We start from the raw sequence: 23237 nt of genomic DNA on the forward strand, positions 1-23237 counted from the left end.
CCGCCACCTTTACCCGCCCAACTTAAGCACTGCTGGCCATCATCACCATCAAGCCCCTGATTTCCAGTTGAAGAAACCCTTTCCTCCTCTGCCTCTGTATTTGTGTGAAGGCAGCCATTTTAAGAGAAAGAAACAGAGACACGTGCACAATGACACGCTCACAAAGGCGGGTGGGGCTCGTGGTGGTGGTGGTTGGTGGCTTGTGCCAGGCTGACGGGGGAGGCACTTTGGTGTTTGCTAAACCGACCCCCCGTCGCCACAGAGTGGGGGGAAAAAAAGCCCTCATCTGAGATCGGCCATTTCTTTGGCTTGCCCAGTCACTGCTCATTCACCATTCACAGAAAATTCAGAAACTTACACAAGTGTGGTGGACATTCTTTGGGTTTTTTATTTGTTTTGTCCCTGCTGCTGTGATCATTGATGCCTTATGTAGATTGTTTTTAAGTACTCCCCACACCTTATCTAATTCGTATTATTTCTGGTCATACATAGCCTGCAGTGAAGGAGGTAGAAACGTTGCCTGGTCTGCCATGACAACAGAAGCCTCCAGCTGATTGTATAGCATTAATTTTAAAAGGCTTATTTTTTTTGTGACGTCTGGCAGGGGGAGGGGGCGTTAATGAATATTAACATATACACGAATAGATCATCACATTCGATTTACCAGTAAATAAAGTACAGATAACATTTTTTTTATTTTGGGAGATCTTCAAATTTAGTTGACATTTGGATAAAATATTAATAACCGCATAAATAAGGCTAATAATATGTAATACAGTACTATATGTCAATATGATATAGTACTGAATTTGTGATATTCGAGTTAAACCACAGTAATAACCTGCCTATAAAAATTATTAACCGTACAATTATACCCCGGGCAATTAAAATCCACACCGCATCAATTAAAAAAACTTAATTCTCGAATAACACCGGTTAAAAAAAAATTCATCCCAAAACCACAATCAATGTCGAGTTAAAAACTCAGCAATTTTTTCCCTAAACCAACAAAACCCCAAAAAAAAAAAATCTAAAACACCCCACAATTAGTGAAGAAATATACATCCCGTGGCTTTGGGAACCCTCTCTGGCTTGTGTGGGGTGAGTGAGAAGAGAGAGAGACCACGTTCGGGAACAAAGCCCCCGGCGGAGAGGAAGTGGCAGTGGCAGCAGCAGCGGCGGCGGCGGCAGCAGCAGAAGGGACACGAGGCACCCACCACCGCCACCCAGACTGGGAGCCGAACCCCAGAGGCAAACGCAGCCGTCTCTCCCTCCTCTTCCTCGGACCTTTCACCATTCCCCACAAGCTTTATCATATTAAAAAAAGAACCCGGGACCGGTGGGACGGGACTGCTCTGGGGAAGAAGAGAGAGAAAAAAAGCCCTACCTCCAGGTAATAAGGTATGTTGTATACGCCGGCAAAGTAGAATTGGTACGGAATATTCGTGGGGAGTATTTTTTAATTACTGATAATTGGCGGCCTTTACCTTCGGCGGGCCGGGCGGCGAACTACACCGAGGTGGAGTCTGTTCGGGTGGATATTTATTCTTTCTCCGTACGTTTGTTGTATAACAAACACACGTCGTCAAGAAAAAAAGATGCGAACGAACCGACGTTTAACAACAACTCCTAAATCAGCGGGCGTCAATTGGCGTTCGTTCGTGTCGTGGTGTTGTTAGCAGAGCCGTCGCGGCCGAGAGGGATGGGATTGAAAGGCCCCGGACGGTGTAATAATAAATAAATAAGCTTCTTTGTAATAATTTTGTGTGTGTATATACACACAGAGAGAGACGCACACTGAGAGAGAGCTGCTATCTTGTTAAAAGGCCGCCCCCGTGTGACCGAACATTGCCTGGGCTCGACTGATCCGGTGCCTCTGCTTAAGCCACACACACACTGGACACTGCATCTGAATGTTACATGTGGAGAGGTGTTTTTGTGTTAATCCACTGCTGGATGAGGGTCTTCCCCACCCCCTAAACCCCGTGGCAAGTAGCGGTGGTAGTTAGGGGGGGCTTTTGACCATACTTCACCACGCCGGTCGTTGCGGATTTGTGAAGCCGGGGGAGCGTAGACGTGATTGGGGGTATGGTATATTACATACAGTACACACACACACGCCTCTTTAATGATAGATTACGATAGTAGTTGGTGTTATTCTAGTTTATTACACTTTGATAGACATTGTATTGTTTCTGTGACTTTTACTTTGTTAACTTTTCTTTCTGTTTTCGCCGGCACTTTGCCGGCTGTGAATGAGAGATGCGTTTAGTAGCGGAGTTTCGTCGATAGCCTTACGATAATGGAACGGTATATGTTGTAACATTACAATCGTAGGGTTACATACTTGTAAACATTCGATTACACGATATTGCTGTACTCGTTAATGAAGGTTGTCATTCGCGTACTGTATGTACACACGAGTGCGTGTAGGCCCTACTATTATACACTGTATTACGTAAGCCGTACTATATATGTTATATCGTGTGCGATAGAAGGTGGTAAGATATATATATGTTCGTAACGTTATACACGATAACTGTTATTGTAAACGTCGTGTTCGCCTTATTTTAATTACCGATTCGGGCCTAGGCGTTAGGATGCACCTAGGCGAGTCGCACAATTGTTGAATAATAATCATGATTTGTATCGATCATAAACGACCACATTCGATACCAATGCGTCGTGTTTGTGTGCAGAATAGTTAAATCCGTGGGTTTTATTGCGTTTAAGACTCGGTTTTGTTAGAGTCGAATGTCCCATTGTACACGGGCGAAGAGACGTTTACGTTGGCAAAGTTTTTAGTCCCTTCAAAGTGTCCACTTTAATCAAAAAATAACATGCTACTTAAACAATCGTCTCATTTCATCGTGTGGTTTGGTTAACGTTTTCGTCTTTAGGGTTTTTTTGTTATTTAATGTGTATTTAAACTTGAGTTTGTAACTTCCTTTAGTGGAAAGAGGCACGCTATAGTGTAGTCGTTCAGAATTTTACCATTGGTTCCTCTTTGACTTGTTTAATTGTGTATTTTTACTTTCACACTTATTTTAGACATGGTGATACAATAGTTTATACTACTGAAAAGTTGTTTTGTAAAAATGCTACCTCGTGTTAAGGCTCTTTTCCAATTAGTTTACATTGGACTCATTACATGTTTGCCTGACTATTCAATACCATTAAAGCGGTCAAAATGTTCAATAAATGCACATTCATCCATTATTGACATTTAAAGTATGAAAATATCACGTTCTTTGTATGGGTTTAGGCTGCTTTAGATGGTTTCTTGTCAAAGTTACACCCACCAGAGTCGCATGTTAGTCATCAAACTACACCATAATGGAGACGCCGGTCATATATGAGCGGAGTAAAAGTGCAATTGAGTCATCATTTTAGTCATCCTCATTGTTATGCACGCACAAAGATGAACTTGGGCAGCTAGATTGGCCATCATTGGTGCCCACAGTGTTGCTACGTTCATACTCTTGGCCTGGTGGCTTCAGCGTAAGTACCAAATCGTGGTTTAGGGGGGAGGTTCATCATTCGATACATCGTCCAATTTGTGATGAAGTCTAAAGTGGTCTGTCCTATGGATAAACTTGCTCCCGCCATAGGAATGTGGAATCTACACGACTGGTTCAGGGCCGTCAACAGATGAGCGCTGTCTAATTGCTCATTCGAGCAGGAATTCACTTTGACTTTTGACCGATTGTACTGTACAGTGAATTGACTTCACGATTCTTACAACAGACTCGACAGAACTTTTGTAACTTGTGCGAGTGAAAACGTGACAGTTTATTTGATTGGTCATTTGAAAAAATACTTAAGCGATAGTATGTTATCTCATGACATGGTGACGAAGTGGCCTTTGGCATCACAACAAATGTGGTGTGGACTTTACTCCAGCAATTAGTTTTGTACTTGGTGTAATTGGTTTCTCGTTAACTGTACATTAACAACACGCAGGAATATGTATGATAGTGTAAATATGTCCCAGTGCTTTAACATGAATTCCAGATGTAGTTACTGTAAGATGAAGCACTACTTTGTTAGCGGTGGGGGGGGGGTGTGGAAAGTGTAAGTTATCCTTTTGTTGTACCCCTTGTTAAAATGGGATTAACGCGTTTAAGTACAGTATTATGGCACTACTGTACTTTGGAAGTGCATACTTGACCTCTACCCATATCCAACCCCATCCTGCCACCCACGCTCTGGCTAACCAGCTCACCGATCATACACATTTATGGGTTTAAGGAATTCTCGTTGATATGTGGTATTGTTGATCAGTTTTTTTTGTTTTGGGGGGGGGGGCGGAGTGTCGTGGGTGTGGGAGATGTAGGGGTGCAGGTGTTTTCTTTTTTAAAGCCGTGTTGATTTGTGCCTTCTCCCCATCTCGTGGTGTCTTAGGACCTGGCCACTGTATTGCCATGACGACTGTTTGAAAGATAACATGCCAGTCGTAAAAAAAAGAGAGAAACTGGCTTCAGCCGGTCTGAACCGGTTTGCCCCTCCTCCCACGTTTAACGCTGCAACCCAGGCAGCCAGGCGGGCGCAAGGTATTGTGGGATGCCGCCTTGGCCGGCTCTTTAATATGCAGGGTCATGTGACTGGCTCTGGAAGCCATTTCCTGAATGGGACACAGCCACCACCACATCATGGGAGACGTGCTGACGCAGCAAAGGTGCATCCACAGCTGCAGCCCAACTGGCTCGGCACTCGACATTGTCACGGGTCTTCCAAGTGCAGTAGGATAAATGCAAGAAAATAACAACAGCAGCCACAAATCATCATAATTGCAACTGTCATCAATTGCAACTGCATACAGAGAAACAAATAACGGCTACCATTATGTTGGTTGTGACTTAATTGTGCAGAGTTGATGTTGGCTGTTGCAAACACATGCTGCATTGACCTTTACATGGTGTTCTGTGCTGTTATTGGGACAGTCTCAAATAAGTTTTTATCCCGGTACATATACGGTTTTAAACTTTGCTTATCTCTGTCAAGAGTCAAATACAGTAAAGTTAAAATAGTGAATAAAGTTCCATGCTTAGGTGTGAAGAGCAAACCCATTTTCGGTCTTTTTGGGGCAGTATTTAGCAAGTAAACACTAAGGAATAAACAATTTGGATTGAGCTTCAATGTATATTTTTTACACATGTGTGATTGGCCTAGCTACAGAGTCCCTCACCGCTGCCCTTGCTGTAATATAGCATTCATTATCGAATTGTCACTGTAAATGTGGTTCCATTTCTGTTATGTAGACTTTCCACAGGCTTGTAATTTACCAATTATGCATGCAATTATTATTTTGTGTGCTTCCAAAAGCTGTTATAATATAAACATTTATCACACTGGCATGGTAGTATATATTTTAGCGGAACTGCTGAGGTTTGGTTAGTGGTATCGTGATCTCATCAAAAAGTGATGAACATCTCATCCAATATCTAGTGTAAGCATAAACACATTTTTCACTTGAGTGCTATAATATTTGTGGCAATGCATTATACATTGCTCCGCTTGTACTTGCTGCGTGTTAATTGTGGGTTGCGGTATTTTTCAGAGCTATCTGAGATGGCGGATGTGGATGGAGAAGAAACATTACAAACCCAGGATGGACTAAAGAGGAAGCTGGAGGAGGAGGATGGAGAGATCACCACAGACATTAAGCACCCTAAGCTAGACCTGCCTGTCGAAGGAGAAACTGACCCAGGTCAGGCCCAAGAAAATGGCATGGATGAAGACCTTGCTGATTCTGAGCCTGATGGTGATCTACCAACCGAGTGTGATGTGCAGCCGGAGACTGTTGCACATCCCGAGGATCCTTTAGAGCCTGTGAGTGTGCCACAGCAGGAGAATAATGTGCTGCCCTGCAAAGAATCTTCGCCTGAGGAAGAATTACAAGCCAAAGATGTCGTTCTGCCCCAGAATGCTTTGTCCCCCCAAATTGCATTGTCCCCCCAGATTGCATTGTCCCCCCAAATTCCATTTTCCCCCCAAATTCCATTGTCCCCCCAAATTCCATTGTCCCCCCAGAGTGCATTGTCCCCCCAGAGTGCATTGCCACCCCAAAATGATTTGCAAGACGAAGAGGAAAAGATGCAGACTAATGATGCATTGGAGACCCAGGATGAGTGCCGGACCAAGGATGCTGTGCAACTTGAGGATGGTGTGCAAGTGACGGAGGAGAGCGTGAAAGAACAACTAGAGGAGAGTGAGGAATTGGTGAAAGTAAAAGCAGAGCCAATGGCGGATGGTTATGACCAGAATACGGAAGAAAAGGACGCAAGCTCCCCACGTCCTGCAGTGAAAAAGGACAAAGAAAACATGTGTGATGAGCCTGTGGACATGAGCACCAACAAAAGGTTATTTTTCTGTTTTAAGTAAGGTACACTTTTTAACTGAGCATTAGAATAATTATGGTAATTAACCGACATATTCTCTGATGTAAAATATTAAAAATGCGTGGTTGAGCAGAATTTCATTTAAAAATGGAAGAACACGGGCATATTTTGCTTTTCTCTTAATCACCTCTTCGATCCATGTACGTTTTGCACTGAGCTACATAATGCACAGGGAAAGCATTAGTGGGGATGCTAACTCAGCAATAGTCAATATTAACTGAATTAAAATTGAGTCTTTTGGTACTGCTAACATTCAGACATGTTTTATGCCAGTGATGCAAAGAAGGAAAAGCGAGGACCATCACCCGATGTCATTGTGCTCTCCGACAACGAGTCTTCTAGTCCCACAGCCAATGGTTACTGCAAGGACGAGGAGATTGGCAACGACTTCATCAAAGTATGTGCACACACAACTCGCGTGTACATACAGTCATCCTAACCAGCATCTTAATGGTTAGCCTGCTGCAACACAAATGACCTGTGCATTTTCAGTCTCCATATAGTGAGTGTTTAACCTCATTTAAGGGTATTTACTTAAAGCTTGACCAAATGATTTTCCAATAATTAACGTTTTTTGGAAGTGGATCATCAACTCGAGTAACATTTTCATTGAGATTCGATAGGCAGTAGTTCATATATTTTACAATGTCTTTTGCAAGGATTTTTATGAACATGATTACTCAGAGCTGGGTAATACTAGCAGCCAGAATAAGGCATCCTAATGGTTAATGCTTACACAAGGAGCATGTTTAGCAGTTGGACACTGCGATTAAAACATGTTTCGTCATGTTATTTTTCGATATGACTTTAGTCCATCTACAACAACATTATAGATGGATTAAACAACTTTATTGTAAACATAAAGTTATCTCAATGTTCTATAAACCGTTATTTGTCTCGTGGTAAATAGATAACACTTCTAAAATTACTGCAAAACAGATTATTTCACCAGCCATGAATTCAAATGTAAGCTGGAGAATTTGTGCAGTCTTTTTGGTGCTAACTTGATGGCATATGTGGCTGCCCACACCCGTGCACAGTCAAGCACACCAGAAGAACGGGAGAAGATGATCAAGCGGCTGAAGGATGAACTCCGGCTGGAAGAGGCCAAATTGGTGCTATTGAAAAAGCTTCGGCAGAGCCAGATGCAAAAGGAGAATGTTACACAGAAGGTGAGCAACCTGCCAGATTTTATTTATTTCTTGCACCCATAATGGCAGTCAGTGTTGGTCAGTGAAGTTAAACGCTAATTTGGAAGTTTATACCTCTCTGCTGCATCATCGGGCATGTTGCGTAGCCCATTGCATGCATACTTATGTGTGTTTGCGTGCGAGTTTATATTCCCATACAATTACATAGCCAAAGTGCGTTGTTCATGTACTTGCAGGGATTAATAATAAAGCATAGCATACATATGCCTTTTACCGCTCGTCAATATCTGCTTTCACCTTGGAAGCCATGCTTAAAGCTGTCAAAATGTTATGCCTAATTATTTTTGCCACATACACAACTTAACAGAATGATTATGCTTTTATACTCTCCATGGGCAATAAAGCTCCCACTTTAAATAAGACTGCGAGTAGGCATGCACAATATCATTCACCTTTAACATGTGCATGAGTTTGATGCTGGATTCTTGTGCATGTTTACCTTTGGTATATAACCTTGTCAACGAATATACCTCACTCGACTTGCTAATTGTGCTATCTTTGAGAATAGTGTATTCATGGGAAAAACACTGTAGCCTAATAGGTTTTGCAGCTTTCCTGGTGGGAAATAACACACAAGTGTATATATGTGTGGTTTTAAATACTGCTTATCCATGTAACTTTAGGAGCCATATTAAATGTTCCTCGTTTCTTACAAGGCTTAGTTTGTTCGGTCGATCAAATGACAGTTTTTTTCCTCATGCTGTGTCATGTTACCTACATTGAGCAGACCGGGTATGGATAATATGACCAATGTGGTCTCGTTTGACAAATTAGCAAAGCATTCATTTATGGCAGCAGTATTTTAAACAATGTTGTATGCATGAACTGACATAGAGACAATGAAAACAAACTGGATTTTACTGGCAGCAATGGACTACGCTTAAACTGGAATTGGAGAGAATATCTTCGTTGATGAATTCCATAAAGGCATTTCAATTGATATTTAACAGTGTCGGGGGAGCAGTTGCGCAGTGGTTAACACATTGCACAATGAAACCGGCGATCCGAGTTCGATTCTTAGCCACAGTTAACATCTATCGCATGTGATATCTCTACTGGTCCAAGTCCTCCTTCCCCCTTCATCCCAAACTTTTAAATGTGGTGAAGTATGGTCAAACAACTCCCATGACCAACATGTTCATAGGCAGGTATTCATCTTGCATTGGCTTGACAGTGCTGTTGATTTTTTTAAATGGTGCAGAATTTATGCAATATAAATGCTTGTGGAAATATTTTTGGCTTCTCTAAGTTATGACCATGGGCTCCATCCAGTGCTCATTAAATGAGTTGTATTTGAGTGTGCAACACGTGCTATTGGTTGAAATTAGTTTTAACATGAGATGTCATATAGGAGTGGTTCCACACCTGTGGTCCACAGATTGCTGGTTGTCTCTAAGACTGGGAAGTGGTCCACGGTACTTTTGCTGAAATCATGTTTTTTCACAAAACACCACTTTTTTACCGTTGATCCTTGAACCATTTTTCGGGTGGCCAATGGTTTGCAGGTCCAGATTGCTTGGAAACCACTTTCATAGAGTACGATTGGTTGGCTTAAGATCACCTGGGTTTGACAGCATTGTCAAGTGGAACAACTGCTGTAAAAAAATGCATTTTTTTCAAGAAAAGTATCCCAATGTCGATTTTTGTAATAGATCTTTTCTATTCATTTGTTTTGGCTTTATATCCTAAACAGCCTTGGATAGGAGTACATTCCTGGCCTAGGTCTGCTGTCTCGTTTTTTCGTTTTTGCGTAAGCTCTTTGTTGTTTGTAGACAGGTAATTGGGGACCATGTTATTGGATTCTTGATTTTAATATATTGTGATTGACAAGAACACAACAGTGGTTGTATTAGTAAAGTAACAATAATGATGCAAAATGTCTTTAAACCATAATTATTTGTGACTGCAACAGATTTACATTTAACAAAAGCTGCACTGAACTTGGCAAGAAGACCACATGATGGATTGACTTGCTTAGACATGGCCTGCTTTTCAATATTAATTCTTCATCTCCATATTTCTAATAACCATGAAACTGAACTTGGATGTTCTGCTTGTCTAGCATAATTGTAAAAGGCAAACGTTTGCCCACACATCTCTTCTTGATGTGTCAGCACAGCTTTTGTCTGTATTGTTCATTTGCAATATGCTTCAACCATCACAGCAAAATCAGTCTATTCCTCTAACTTAAAATTTTTAAAGTAATTACAAAGCAAAATCATAAAACTATGATTTTGGGACACTTTAGTGAATTTTTATTGTACAAGAATTTGACCCCATGGTGATATCTTCCTTTTCGTGTTTTCCTTTGATTGCTGCCAGCCCGCTGCACCGCACGGCACAGGCTCTGCGTCGGCACCGCCACCTCTTGTACGGGGCAGTCAGCAGCAGCAGCTTCCGGGCACCCGGCTCCCAGCTCAGCAGGCACGCATCAACCCTGTAACACACTACCATCAATGGCATGGCAATGTTCAACGCTCCTTTAAGTTCTCTGCTCTGCTTTTCGCTAACTCACCCATTCACTCGCTTGCTGTCCAAATGATTATGGGGTTCACACAACTGTGGAGGTGAATGGACAGTGCAGGGTTGTTTTTTACCTGTCAACTGGAATCTCGTATTTAAGTGTTAACAGGGGATGATTCCTAGAAGCTCACTTTCTGAGGCACTGCAACTTGTTGCTGCATACATCCATCATGATGTGTTGTTGGTCAGTATGCAGGTACTCGGGTCAAGCCTGATTCCACCCCAATCTTTTTTAAAACACTTAGCCATATTTCGTGTTATGGTGTGGACTTAACATGTAATTTTTATACTGTGAAACTTACAGTGACCAATGTGAAAATGAGTCCCTTCACAACTAATGTTGACTTTGGAATTCCGGTTAAATTAATATCAAGTATATGTATGTATGCAGGGTGGAGATTTAATTATTTTATTGTGCCCAAGTATAATCATGCCTGTACTGCAGGTGAAATCTCCTCTGAGATGATATCATGGCTGGGTGTGGCCTTCTTTCCTCGTGTCATTTCTTCATATATAAATTAAATGGCCATATGTGTTGGTTTGGCAGCTCTGAAAAACAGCTTACGACACCACAAAGCCCATGCTCTATTTTTGTCTTCGGTAGCTGTTGAGTAATTACTAGAGATTGACAAAGCTAATTAGATTACTCTCAGGTCTTCTTAAGGTAAAATTCTCACACATTACCATTCTTCATCACATTAATGCTTTGCTGTTTAGCGCTGAAGTAATATGCGCCTGTTTGAACATTAAACAGTAGTTTTTAGTGTTAGTGAGTTCTCTATTGGCCTTCCATATGCTCAGCTTCTTCAGTCATGCCATGATTGCTCAGGGTCCTGCAACCCTCTAAATGCCATTGGCCACTCTGACCTCTTGACATCTATATTACAAGTAGGTTTTGGTATTTTGATCTGGTACTGTTCTGTTTAGGTGCAAAATCCTGAATTTCAGACTGGTTTTGTGATCTTTTTGACAAATTTCATTGCTTTGTTGGTGGTAAATTAATGCCTTTTTTTTATATGGATTTTTCAGCAAATGACGATGCCAAGAAACCAGGGGTCAGTGGTTCCCCCTCCCCTGGTACGAGGTGGGCAGCAGGGCCCCCCCAAGTTTTCACACCATCAGTCATCGCAAGTCGTCATGCCCCCACTTGTCCGAGGCCCGCAGGTTTGCACAATTTGCCATTAACAACGCTACCTTGTAACGGAACAAGGAAGATGCTTCATTTTGTGAGACAAATTTATAGGCTATGTCCTAATAGTCATAGGATTTATGATGCATAGATTCTCAATGAAAGCAATATATAAGGATAGTGTACAAGTCAAAGGACATCCCCGTCACATCGCAAGGTGACCAGGAAACTTCTGATTCCAGGTTGTGCAGCCTAACCCAAGCCTGCCCACAATTATAAAAGTCCTTAATGATTACACTATGTAACACAATTTTTGTTCCTAGGTAGTGTTATTTCGTAATTTATTTTGCCTAAAAAGTCTAGAAAATGGCTTATTCCCCACAAACTTTGCTTTTGTGAACAAGACAGTGATATTTAGAAATGTACCTATTTTCCATGAGAAAACGGGCGAATTTGTGTCTTTTCGATCACATAAAGTCGGAAATAAACAACATGAATCAAAGTTATATGTAGTTATACTAAAGTAATACAAAAATGACTACAAAAGATTTAGAAGTTCATAGATTTTCGAGGTTTACGATTATACTGTAAATCACTTTCACGAATCAGCCCCCAAATGCAGTCTCCCATTATGTTCTCGATATACTGTCTTTGGTAGCGGCGTGCAAAGTGCAGTATATCCTGGTGGAAGCGCTCGCCTTGCTCCTCCGAGTACGCTCCCATGTTCTCCTTGAATTGATCAAGATGAACATCAAGGATATGGACTTTGTGGGACATCCTACAGCCCATTGTGCCATAGTTCTTCACCAGAGTCTCAACCGGCTCCAAATAGTTTTCGATCTTGTAATTGCCCAGGAAGCCACGAACCACTGCGACAAAGCTGGTCCAATCCGCTTTCTCCTTACTAGTAAGCTTTTTGAGGAATTAATTGCACTCCAGGATCTTCTTTATCTGTGGTCCGACGAAGACACCGGCTTTGACCTTTGCCTCAGACAGCCTAGGGAAGTGTCTTGAAGGTACTTGAAGGCTGCCGACTCCTTATCAAACAGCTCTGCTAAATTGTTTCATAAGGTCCAATTTCATGTGCAGTGGTGGCATCGGCACCTTCCGGGGGTCCACCAGTGGCTCCCACTTGACATTGTTCCTCCCCACAGAGAACTCGTTCCGCTGTGGCCAGTCCCGCCTGTGGTAGTGTGCCTTGGTGTCTAGATATTTTGTATTACGTCAGTATAAATACATGTTAAGTTTGATTCATATGTTGTTTTTTTCTGAATTTATGTGAACGAAAAGACACAAATTCGCCCGTTTTCTCATTGAAAATAGGTACATTTCTAAATATCACTGTCCTGGTCAGAAAAGCATAGTTTGGGGAAATAATAGCCATTTTCTATACTTTTTAGACATAAGCAATTACGAAATAACACTACCCAGGAACAAAAAATAAATTGTTACACAGTGTTATGAGCAGATGCTCGAGGACTACAATGGCATGGAAAGTAACCCAAAGCCCCTGGCCTCTTGGTGTTATTGTAGCCCTTGACCAATTAAAGAAAGCAGAAGTGAAAGCCCTGTTGGTCTTCACGACAGATCTCTGAATTGAGAAAACTAAAAAGAATGACGGGTGGTGGCCGAGGCTAATGATGGAGTGGAAGCCAATCCCAGAGAAGACATCTACCACATAGATAGCACTGAGATCGACTCTTCTGCAGGAGCTATATGGATTAAAGTGGTGGGCTTACATCAGAACAAAAACAGGTCAGATTGTGTGGGGTCTCCTTAAGGATTACCTTGAAATAAGTGTCGAAAATTATGTTTGCAACCTGACATTTATTTGTATGTCCTGTGCAAGTAAACACATTTATATTCTTAGGTTTTTTCGGTAAAGTCACGTAGGTAAAAAATTTAAATTAATAACAGTAAATAAAAAAAAAATTAAAATCACGACGTTTCGGAGGCAACACAAGCTTCCGACTTTACCGAAAAAACCTAAGAATATGAATCCTTGCAGTCACGAAAGCTTCAAATCTAGAAATAAACACATTTACATTAGTCGGCATTTAGTGGCACATCATAACCCAGTTATATTTTCGTTTTTTTTCCCTTTGTTGACTTGAGCAGATGCATGGTTCGAGACCTGGTACTGCTCCCCCGCCACTCATGATGGCTCCCAGAGTGACGACACCATCTCAGATGCAGGGCTCCAGGGGCCTCTCCTCCAGCGGGCTTGTCCGTGTCACTACTGTGACACCACCAACCTCCGGGGTTGTCAACTACACTCAGGTGAGGCTGTGAAAACCAGTAATGTGTGCCAACACGCCAGGACGCTGGGACTGGTGTGTTCATTTTGGGTGTGATTTTCGTTCGTGCCAATGTCACGGCATAGCGATGTAATTTCCCTGGGTTATTAGACAGGGTGTGTGTGTTTGTTTGAGACTCAATTTGTAAATGTGAAATTATAACAAATGAGTGCCGCTATAGTCTTTCCTCTCCAGTCCAATGTGGATACAGGGCACTGGAAAATTGTGTACAGGTCAGTACAGCGTGATAAACGTACACTCTTAGGTAAATAATCGTGGCAATAGCCACCAGGTCTCATGTGCACAACAGCCGTGGTGGCGAGAGGGTGCCCCGGAACCGAGATGTTAACTACCTCGCCTGGTCTACAGGAGGTGGTGGGTTTGATCCAGACCCTTATGCCTGTATATTTACAGTTTGTATGTTCTCCCCCTGGTCGCGTGGATTTTTCTCTGGGTTCCTCCGGGTTTTTTCTCCACATTTAGAATCAACATACTATAAATGTTTGTGGCCAGGTTGCTTCTGAAAATACTATAATAGCTCAGTGGGCCTTACCTAGTAAATAAAAAAAATTGTTTAGTTTAGTCTGGTCTAGTTGCCATTTTACAGATATAAATTGATCTTCATTTGAAGCTTTCGTGACTGCAGAAATCCATACTTTTTGGTTATTTCGGTAAAATACCTACGTGACTTTACCGAAATAACCAAAGAGTATAGATATTACTTGGTTTTCCCTTGGCACAGTTTACCTTCAATATTTTTTAAAATGCCAAATAGAAGTGTAATTTATGGTTAATTTATTGTTTGTGCAAAGTAATCTATCAGAGGGCTTATATGTGACCTGTAAATACCCAGTGAACAAACGTTTGGTGCATTTTTATGAAGGTATGCTGCGGGGGAGTTGCTCGTATGAAAATTGTTTTCATATTTGTTACAATCGGCCTTATTTCAGTCTTCCAAATGGCATAATTTAAGGTCACTCTCTGGGTATCAACATTGCTTGGAAAGAGCTTTTGTTTAATGGTTCATTGTGCTCTGAATAAGGGTTTTCCTGAAATTTTCGTTCCTTTTTTGGTGTTTTTTATAGTGATTTAAAACGCACCATCTGTTGATTTTAAGAGTAGAAACTTCTACTCTGGTAATGTACACAGTGTTCTGTTCATTTTATTTACGAGTAGAAAATGTTGCGTATCATGGCATGCTTGTTATTTTGTGCACTTGATTCTTATTTCCACGAAGACTGAGGCTACTTGGAAAAAAATATGCTTTTCGTTTGCTGCATTGGATCATACCCAGACATGTTTCGCATAACAGATTTACAAGGACAAGTAAATTGCAGCATGACTAAGGTTACAATCTAGTCGATAAAGTTAAATGATTACTTGCTTTTGGCGAGTTTGAAAGTGTCAATACTCAGGTATAGTGTATTGAGCTAACTTAAGCAATTTAGAAAAAATTCAAATTAACCATCGGCAGGCACAATTCCTGAAAAATATTGATTAAATAATAACTATCTTCTCTGAAATTTCAGGTTTGTATCTCTCTTACCTGCACCATCATGCCTAATTTTTTTACAACCAGTTTCAATAACAAGGCCATACTTAGCTTAAACTAGCTTCCCAGTCACAACATTATATCACTATAGCAATATACAAAAACGGTGCAAAACACACCAGCCTAAACACAGCGTTACATTTTTATCTTGATCGCATCAACGCTGGTTCCTTCAGGTTCACTGCGTTTAATAAAAAATGTTTCTTACCTTGGCCTGTGCAAAATCATACTGCTTAAATATGTTTTCATTACGAACATTGTGAAGAATCCTATAATCCTCATTCTGCTTAACATGACCTCCATTGTTCGTAGTTTAGATTCATTGCTTCGTGTGTCTTACTCGGCTGATGGTGTCACCCTGGCAAACACTTGACATTACTCAGATTTTATAAACTATCGGAGGAGAAACTCTTAAAGTATGAACTGGAAATTCTATCTTGAAGGTGAATCCTAATAACGCACTACAGTGTGGTGTCAAATACGCATGAAAATACTTGAGCAACTTTTGCATTGCACAGGCCAATATAATAATTGTATTAATACCCTGCAGGAAGCCTCACTGAGTGACGTTTTACATGGAGCACATCTTTCACCGTTATGATGGTTTGTCCATGTATTGAGCCTCTCGCCGTGCTTTCTGATGCAGAGCATGGTGCGTGGATCGGGCGGAGCCAGCTCTTCTCCCACGCCAGCACGCAGCGAGTCGCCCGCCAGCCGCCAGGCGGCAGCGAAGCTGGCGCTGCGCAAGCAGCTGGAGAAGACGCTGCTGGAAATCCCACCGCCCAAGCCTCCCCCACCAGAGCTCAACTTCCTGCCCAGCGCTGCCAACAGCGAGTTTGTCTACCTGATTGGGCTGGAGGAGGTGGTGCAGAGCCTGCTGGAGACGCAAGGTGAGAACCATTTTTTAAAATCCTTTATATTAAGTTCGCTTGCTTGCGCGCTTACGACCGTGCAAATCTTTCGGTCGTTTTTTAACCCACTTCCCGTGATCCAATAGAGCTGACATTTTGTACACAGACTCGTTGTGCATGACAATTTATTTTCGTGAAAAAAAAATTCCTAAATTTTCCACTTTTTAGGAAAAAAAAAATTTCTGATTTTATTTAAAATACCAATGTGATAAAAATGAAACTCTTACGCAAGAAAAACAGAAATGAATAATAAAATAAAACCGATGCCACGCATATAAAGGATTTATAGTGAAAAACTTTGTTTTTACGGGTTAATTTTTTTATTAAACTCAGTGAGCCTGCAGGAGCCAGCGCCGTTGCGATCAGGATAATAATGTGTTTAGGCTGGTGTGTATTGCACCGTTTTTGTATATTGCTATAGTGATATGTTGTGACTGGGAATCTAGTTTAAACTAAGTATGGCCTTGTTATTGAAATTGGTTGTAAAAAAATAGGCATGATGGTGCAGGTAAGAGATAGACCATGCATGGTAACTTTGGTGGCTGGATTCTATAGTAAATGACGGTGAGTGTGGGCCATGACTCGAGGAGACACTCCTCCTGGTGTAGTGCTAGATAAAAAAAGTAGAGGAAAACATACGAGTAAAATGATCAGTCATACAGACTAATGGGAAAGGCACCCTTCTTGGAGGTTAAAATAACAAGGGTGTTTAAACTCAATATGCGGTTATCAGGATGTTGCAAGATAATGCCTTTTATTGGTAACAAATTGCCACCGCTGCAAAGCAAAAACAACTCCTCTTATACCTGCGTTTATCTTTAGGCAAAGCGGCACCGCAGCCCATGGGCCGGGAGCCGTTCAAGTGCCTGCAATGCCAAACGGACTTCACTGCGCGCTGGCGGCATGAGAAAGGAGGCACTGTCATCTGCGAACAGTGCCTGTCTTCTAATCAGAAGAAGGCACTTAAGGCTGAGCACACAAACCGCCTCAAGATGGCATTCGTCAAGGCCCTCCAGCAAGAGCAGGTGGGTGTGCTTGAGGTCACGTTGACGTGCGGCCACTTAGTCGCATTGGGGTATGCTTTTGTGGCACAAGCTCAGCCAATTACGAAGAAAGGCGCATGCATGTTAACATGCCCATTGTTTTACTCCTTGTAATGTATGGAACTGTCAATACAATTTGGATCCGTAGATGTGCACTGAAAACGGTAAGACCTTTCAGACCATTGGTGATGAAAGATCTGCATGTTCCTCTAGATTGTTGGTGAATCTTTATTCATTTCAAAGGCTTGCAGAAATTGCTGTTTAAAGAGAAGGCAATAAGCTCATGCACCCTTCAGTACAAGATTGCTCGCTAATCTGCATTCATTTTATTAATGTATTGTAACTGAAAAACATTACATTATTAATAATCAAAGTCTGTATAAATATCCTATAACTCATTAGGCATATTCAATAGCACAACGTGTAAAAGCAAGCAATAATTTTCATATAAATCTGTATATTTGTCTTCCATTAGTTTATAAGTTAACTTTATTTTTAACAATACTTGATGACATCGCTGAAAACACGTTGGTAATGCTGTGAAATCCTGGATTATTTTCTGTTTCACATGTCCACTGAATATTAAACCACTGCTTCTATTTTTTTATGTTTTTGCTTTCAACATTATGATTGAACAGATTGATTATTTAAGTTGGAGGCACAATTTTAGTTTGTCGATTTGGGAGTCCATTATAAGTTGATTATGGTTGAAATTACGTGGTCGTGTCTCTATCTGCAGGAGATTGAGCAGCAGATCCAGCAGCAAACGGTCTCCACTCCAACACAAAATGCCAAATCTCACATGCAGCAGCTCCCACTTAAACAGGTCTGCCGTTCATTTCATTTTTAAAGACCTTAACCTATACTGTTATTCCTAACGCTCTCATGTTTTTCATGTTGTACCTCGTGTTGTTCGGCATGTCAGATGTTTTGCTCCACTTGAAACGTAATTTCAGATGTGCCGAAAAACATGCAAACGAAAACACATCGGAGAGCTATACTGCGCAGTCATGAACTTACATAGTATTGCTGTTATTCATCACTGTCCAGCCATTTAAAGTCTACAAGGTGTCTTAACACCACATTTAATTGCTTGGTACCATTCCCTAACTCTTTGCAATGTTGCTTTCTGTGTAGCAGCAGTCCACACGGCCAAGCCAATCAATGGTCCAGCGAGGCCACCAGCCTCAACACCGGGGGGTCCTGCACAGCTTCCCACAGCCACCTCAGATGCAGGCGTCCAGCAAGCTGCTCGGGCTGCAAGGTAAGGCCCAAGTCAGGCCTCAAGCCAGGCCCCAAGGGGGCGCAGGCAGAGCTCGAAGGCACGCCGTCGCATCCCACTCAGGTGAAGAAAGTCGGTTTGGTTTTTTTCGCACGCATGCACAAATTTTCACACGCGCTGATGCATACAAGCGTGCGTTTATTAGCTTATTTCTCTTCTACAAATCATCCTTGCGCTCTGGAAGAATGGGAAGTCTTTTTATCCAAATTACAATATCTTGGCGTGGTATCATTGGTTAATTAGGAGTCTTGGATTTTTTATGACTTGACACAATAATGTGTATCGGGTTTATTTATTCATTCTGATGCATAGTAAAACATGCATCATTTCATAACGTTTAAGTGTCACGGTAATAAATAGAAAATTGGATTGTGAAATGTTTATAATCAGGATTAGGTTGCCATTTCTTCCCTTAAATTACACTTAGTGGTACAAGTGCATATTTTTTGTATTCTCATCATCCCCACATCTTATCTTGCATCGTACTCTTTCAATTTCATTTTGTCTAAATGTTTTGTCCAGCAGGTGTTCGTGCATAACTATTTTGTTTTTGCACCACTTGATGATGTTACTTGTCTCAAGTTACATCAAGTGGTATTTCATAACACTCTCACTCAAATGTCCCACGAACATTTAAGTTTTTTTTCGATTTAAAGCTTTTGTGACTGCAGGGATTCATCTTCTTGGTTAGTTCGGTAAAGTCACGTAGAATGGAAATAATAAAATAATAAAAATAAAACATCATAAAATAATTCTCATGACGTTTCGGCCACAACGCAAGCAGCCGTCCTCAGGTGAAGAACAGGTCTGTCGGGTAGACAGCGTCTGACCTGGTCTTCACCTGAGGACGGCTGCTTGCGTTGTGGCCGAAACGTCGTGAGAATTATTTTATTATGTTTTATTTTTATTATTTCCATTCTACGTGACTTTACCGAAAGAACCAAGAAGATTTGAGTTTTTGGTACACTGTGCTCTCACCACTCTAACTGATGTTCCTCCCTGTCCATGCCACAGCCGGGGTGAACATGGCGTACGTCACTCCGAACCTGTCGGGCCAACACAAGCCCTCAACGTCGACGGCTGCATCACCGGCTGAGCGCCAGCGCGAATACCTCCTCGACATGCTACCCTCACGTTCCATCTCTCACCCGACAGTGCACCGCCCTGTGATGGGCTCACGCACGCCCTCCCAGCTGTCGCACGGCGCACGCGTGCCCATGCAGCACGGCGCCGCGTCGCGCGCCACTGCGCACCCGCAGCAGCATCATGGCTCACGGGCCATGGGCCACCACTCGCAGGCCACAGGGCGTGCCGTGCCAGGCACAGGATCGTCACCGTCTGGACGGTCCATGCAGCAGCCATCGGCCAATCGCGCCGTCAACCAGACCACGGCACACGGGCGCTCCCTTGCACAGGGCAATGCAGCACGTTCCGTCACGCAGCCTGCCGGTTCCTGGAAGTAGACCATTTTGTTTTTTTGTCTGCTGCTGCTGTTGCTGCTTGTGGAACCATTGCCACCTTCACAGCGCTGCAAACTCGGAACGATCCATCCCAGTGCACACGGCCATCCATAGCTAACGAAAGAATGGTCTGAATGGCTTGTACGAGTGTACCTGTTGTCACAACAGTTTATTCACATCCTATGCCATTGCTATGTTTGCCTGGGATCACCTTCGGTTGCGCCGTGTGAATTGGAAGGTATTTTGTAAAGTGGGAAATTAAATAAAGTTTGTGAAGCATTTGGTAACATATTGACATATGCATAATTCCTTTCAGCCGTTTTCTGGCAGGAGCTCATTTAAACATGGATATTTTGTTCATTATTTTGCTCGTAAATCTCCCCAAGCTTTAATTAGGTCATAAATGCAAACGAAAATCGCATTTGCCACTTCCACCGCATAGTGCTGAAGAATTGTGCAGCTTTGTAATGTCTCCTTGCTGGCCCAATGGAGATTATTGCACAGTCGTACTGCATTTAAAATCCTCTTCATTCCTCCCATTGCTCACACTTTGCTGAAACAGTTAACTTGGCATACAGCTGGCTGTGGGGAATTTGTGCAACTGTGCTGGAATTGTGAATTTTACTGTAAACCAGAACGACACATTTATCCTGGCTCAATATATTACATTTAAGTGCACATATTTCTGTGAAGATAAATGTGGCCTTCCCAGTTGTAATTTCTATATTGAGAAAGATGCACACTTTTATTCCCTTGTGTTTTAGAAAATTAATTTTGACAACTTTGAGTTGCTTGTTTAAGTGTATCCTTTTGGCCATTTGAGGAAAAGTTGCTGTCGTGTGTGTAAATAGTCTGGCGTCGATTTAACAAGTTTGCAACTGGGATTCGTTTTGATGGTCATGTCAATTGACCTACATTGATGAACGTGCGACCAACATAAAATGCACCCATCGTCACAATGCAGACTTTAAAAAACAGCAGCAATGCCCAATATCCCACAGCTCACCTGGCTTACTATTTTCATACACATCACAAGCTGTTAAATAGCGTTTGTAATGAAATATAGCTTCTGTTGTAACTTAAAAAAAAATTGCCACAGTTGCAATTTATTCGTATTTGCGCACAAGCATTAGCTGACCAAATACAGTGATTTCTGACTAGCCACATCGCTTGCATTCCCATCATATTTAGCGAAGCCAATAGTGTTTGAACAGTGGTAGGTCAAAGTAGCCTTTCCGTGGAATTTCCATGGGTTATACTAACAGGGTGTGTAAGGTATATTATCCTCGAGGGGCTTATTCGCCCCCCACCCCTTCCAAAGTATGCAACTTTTAAAGGCGGATTCAACATCTTTAAGCTATATACGCGAACTCCCCTTTATAACGATATGTTTATGCAGCAGAAGCATCGATCTTTGGTGCGAGTCTGCCCTCTACTGTTAAATAGGTGGAATAAGAATTTGTGTGCGCGTTACGTGTAAATGTTATCCTTGACTTGCCATGCCAGTCGCGCACGTTTGAGATTTTTTGCTGACTTTGTAAAGGTAAACAAACTTTGTTCACTGGACACTGCACTTGTTGACATTGTTTTTTTTTGTTGTAAAAAAAAAGATTTGCATCTGGCTAGGCTTTGGGTTGTTGTAGATGTATTTTTTTTTCCTTTTGGGAAAAGAGTATAAACACAAATATACTTTGAAAATATGTATACGTTGATATGCATTTATTATACACACACACGTTGAAGCATAGAGGCTTACTTCAGGTGATCACTTTAATAACATGCAGGTTAAGTGTAACTCGCGATTGCTACGGTGATAATATAATGCTTGTCGAGTAGCGTTTCTCTCCAACCCACGGGTGAAAAAGTCAACATGAACATTGTAATCTCAAGGACGTAGTAAAAAGCCATCTGAAGAGCATACTCGCCGGTGTGCTGATATGTATTGACCCTGATTAATGCTGGGTAGAATGCGGACGAGTGCAGCCTTTGACGCGATTTCTGCACGCGAACAACTGAACATCCCCCCCCCCTCCCCCTACTCCAAAACCATTGCCGCCCGCTGCTCTGTATATACAGGTATTTATATGACGGTTTGCATACCCTTTGGTTCTTTCGGTAAAGTCACGTGTGAAGATAAAATAATGAATTAAATACTAGCATACGACGTTTCGATTGCAACACAAGCAATCATCAGGTATAAATGAAATAGAAACACAAATCTAGTATACTTAGAAATGTAATGAAATACAACAGAGAGTCGGATAACATAAGTCAACAAAACACCCTTTGCATACCAGCAAGGATGTTGAGGTGTTTTGGCAGTGCGCCGTTTTAGTGGACTTCAAGTGTGTTCTTGTGCGTGAGCGGGTTGAATCTGCATATGCAGTGCTTGTGAATCTTCGTGACTGGTTGACATTAGACCTCTCCCTTGAGGTGCCCGACTACGTTTTGCCAACGCATCGAAACCATACGCGGTGTTCCAGTGCACGTGTTCCTTTTAGGCCGATTAGTGAACATGTACTTTGGAACACGAGTTAACTGAGATTTTTTTTGGAACATTTGGCTGCGACGTGGGTCAATTACTGGTCGTGTTGGCTACTGTATGGTTATCTTTTTTTTGTAATCTGAGAATGTGCACGGTAATATATTCGTTCTTCCCCTTCTCATATAGCTTTAAGTTGTGTGCATTGTTTAATTTCTGTACTCTGTCAACTTGGCGATCTGTCACGTTTTCATATGGCGTGAATGAGAGCAGGCCATGCTAGCTTTAGCTTACTGTCGGGTACTATTTTGTTGTAGCCAGTAGGACAATTGTCGTTGCTGTATTGTAAATCGAATGCACGAAAATTATCTGAATGGGGTTCAGTTTCTCAAGCTTTTTTTTTCAAATATCTCTCTTCCCCAATACCCTCACCCCACCTCTTCTCCCCTCCAGCCTCTTTTTTTTCTCGATTTTACTGAAACAGCGACAGGGTCTTGCAAGGAGAAATGAGTGTACATGTGTTTTTTGTTGTACCTATACATATGTAATTTTCGTTAAAGTTTTTTTTTTCATGGACAACGCAGACAAACTTTGATATACTTGGTCTCCACGGTAAATAAAACTTGAACGATTTCCCGTTAATGTTGAGATAGCTGTCGCTAGAGAGAAATAAAACAGACAATTTTTTGGGTGTTTTGTGTGTAACGTATGTATAGCAGCGATTGTTATTTCTCAATGCAGAGAAGATTATGCGAGCTTTGTCTTACTGAAGGATGTAACTTTTGTACAATAAAGGAGTAGGTTAATATGTTTGAACTTTGCACAAGTGTGAAAGTTCTATTTTTTATAAGGCCCTCCCTTAGCGTATACAAGTGCAGGACGTATAGCATTGCTCAAATCTGTTCCGTCATCTTTTGCTCTGTAATTGCATTCCCTCATGCACGGC

The 23237-nt window shown here is 41.8% G+C and overlaps 1 protein-coding gene across 10 annotated transcripts; it reads left to right on the forward strand.

The window, feature by feature from the left end:
- The first annotated feature begins 111 nt into the window (after positions 1-111).
- Positions 112-21511, forward strand: LOC144741634 (transcriptional repressor p66-alpha-like). 10 transcript variants are annotated; one of them, XM_078624185.1, is made up of 12 exons: positions 112-1401; positions 5561-6362; positions 6675-6798; positions 7442-7573; positions 9935-10036; positions 11165-11299; positions 13383-13544; positions 15760-16003; positions 16847-17049; positions 17807-17893; positions 18205-18412; positions 19364-21511. In XM_078624185.1, the coding sequence occupies exons 2-12, from the start codon at positions 5572-5574 to the stop codon at positions 19810-19812; spliced, it is 2637 nt and encodes an 878-aa protein (XP_078480311.1). In that variant the 5' UTR covers positions 112-1401; positions 5561-5571; the 3' UTR covers positions 19813-21511. The 10 variants fall into 10 exon arrangements, with proteins under 10 accessions (XP_078480311.1, XP_078480318.1, XP_078480325.1 ...); XM_078624192.1 differs by having other exon boundaries at positions 112-1393; XM_078624199.1 differs by lacking the exon at positions 112-1401 and adding an exon at positions 1764-2086.
- Positions 21512-23237: the final 1726 nt, after the last annotated feature.

Source organism: Lampetra planeri, chromosome 3 (genome assembly GCF_965212315.1).
Source record: "Lampetra planeri chromosome 3, kcLamPlan1.2.h2, whole genome shotgun sequence".
Taxonomy (NCBI): domain Eukaryota; kingdom Metazoa; phylum Chordata; class Hyperoartia; order Petromyzontiformes; family Petromyzontidae; genus Lampetra; species Lampetra planeri.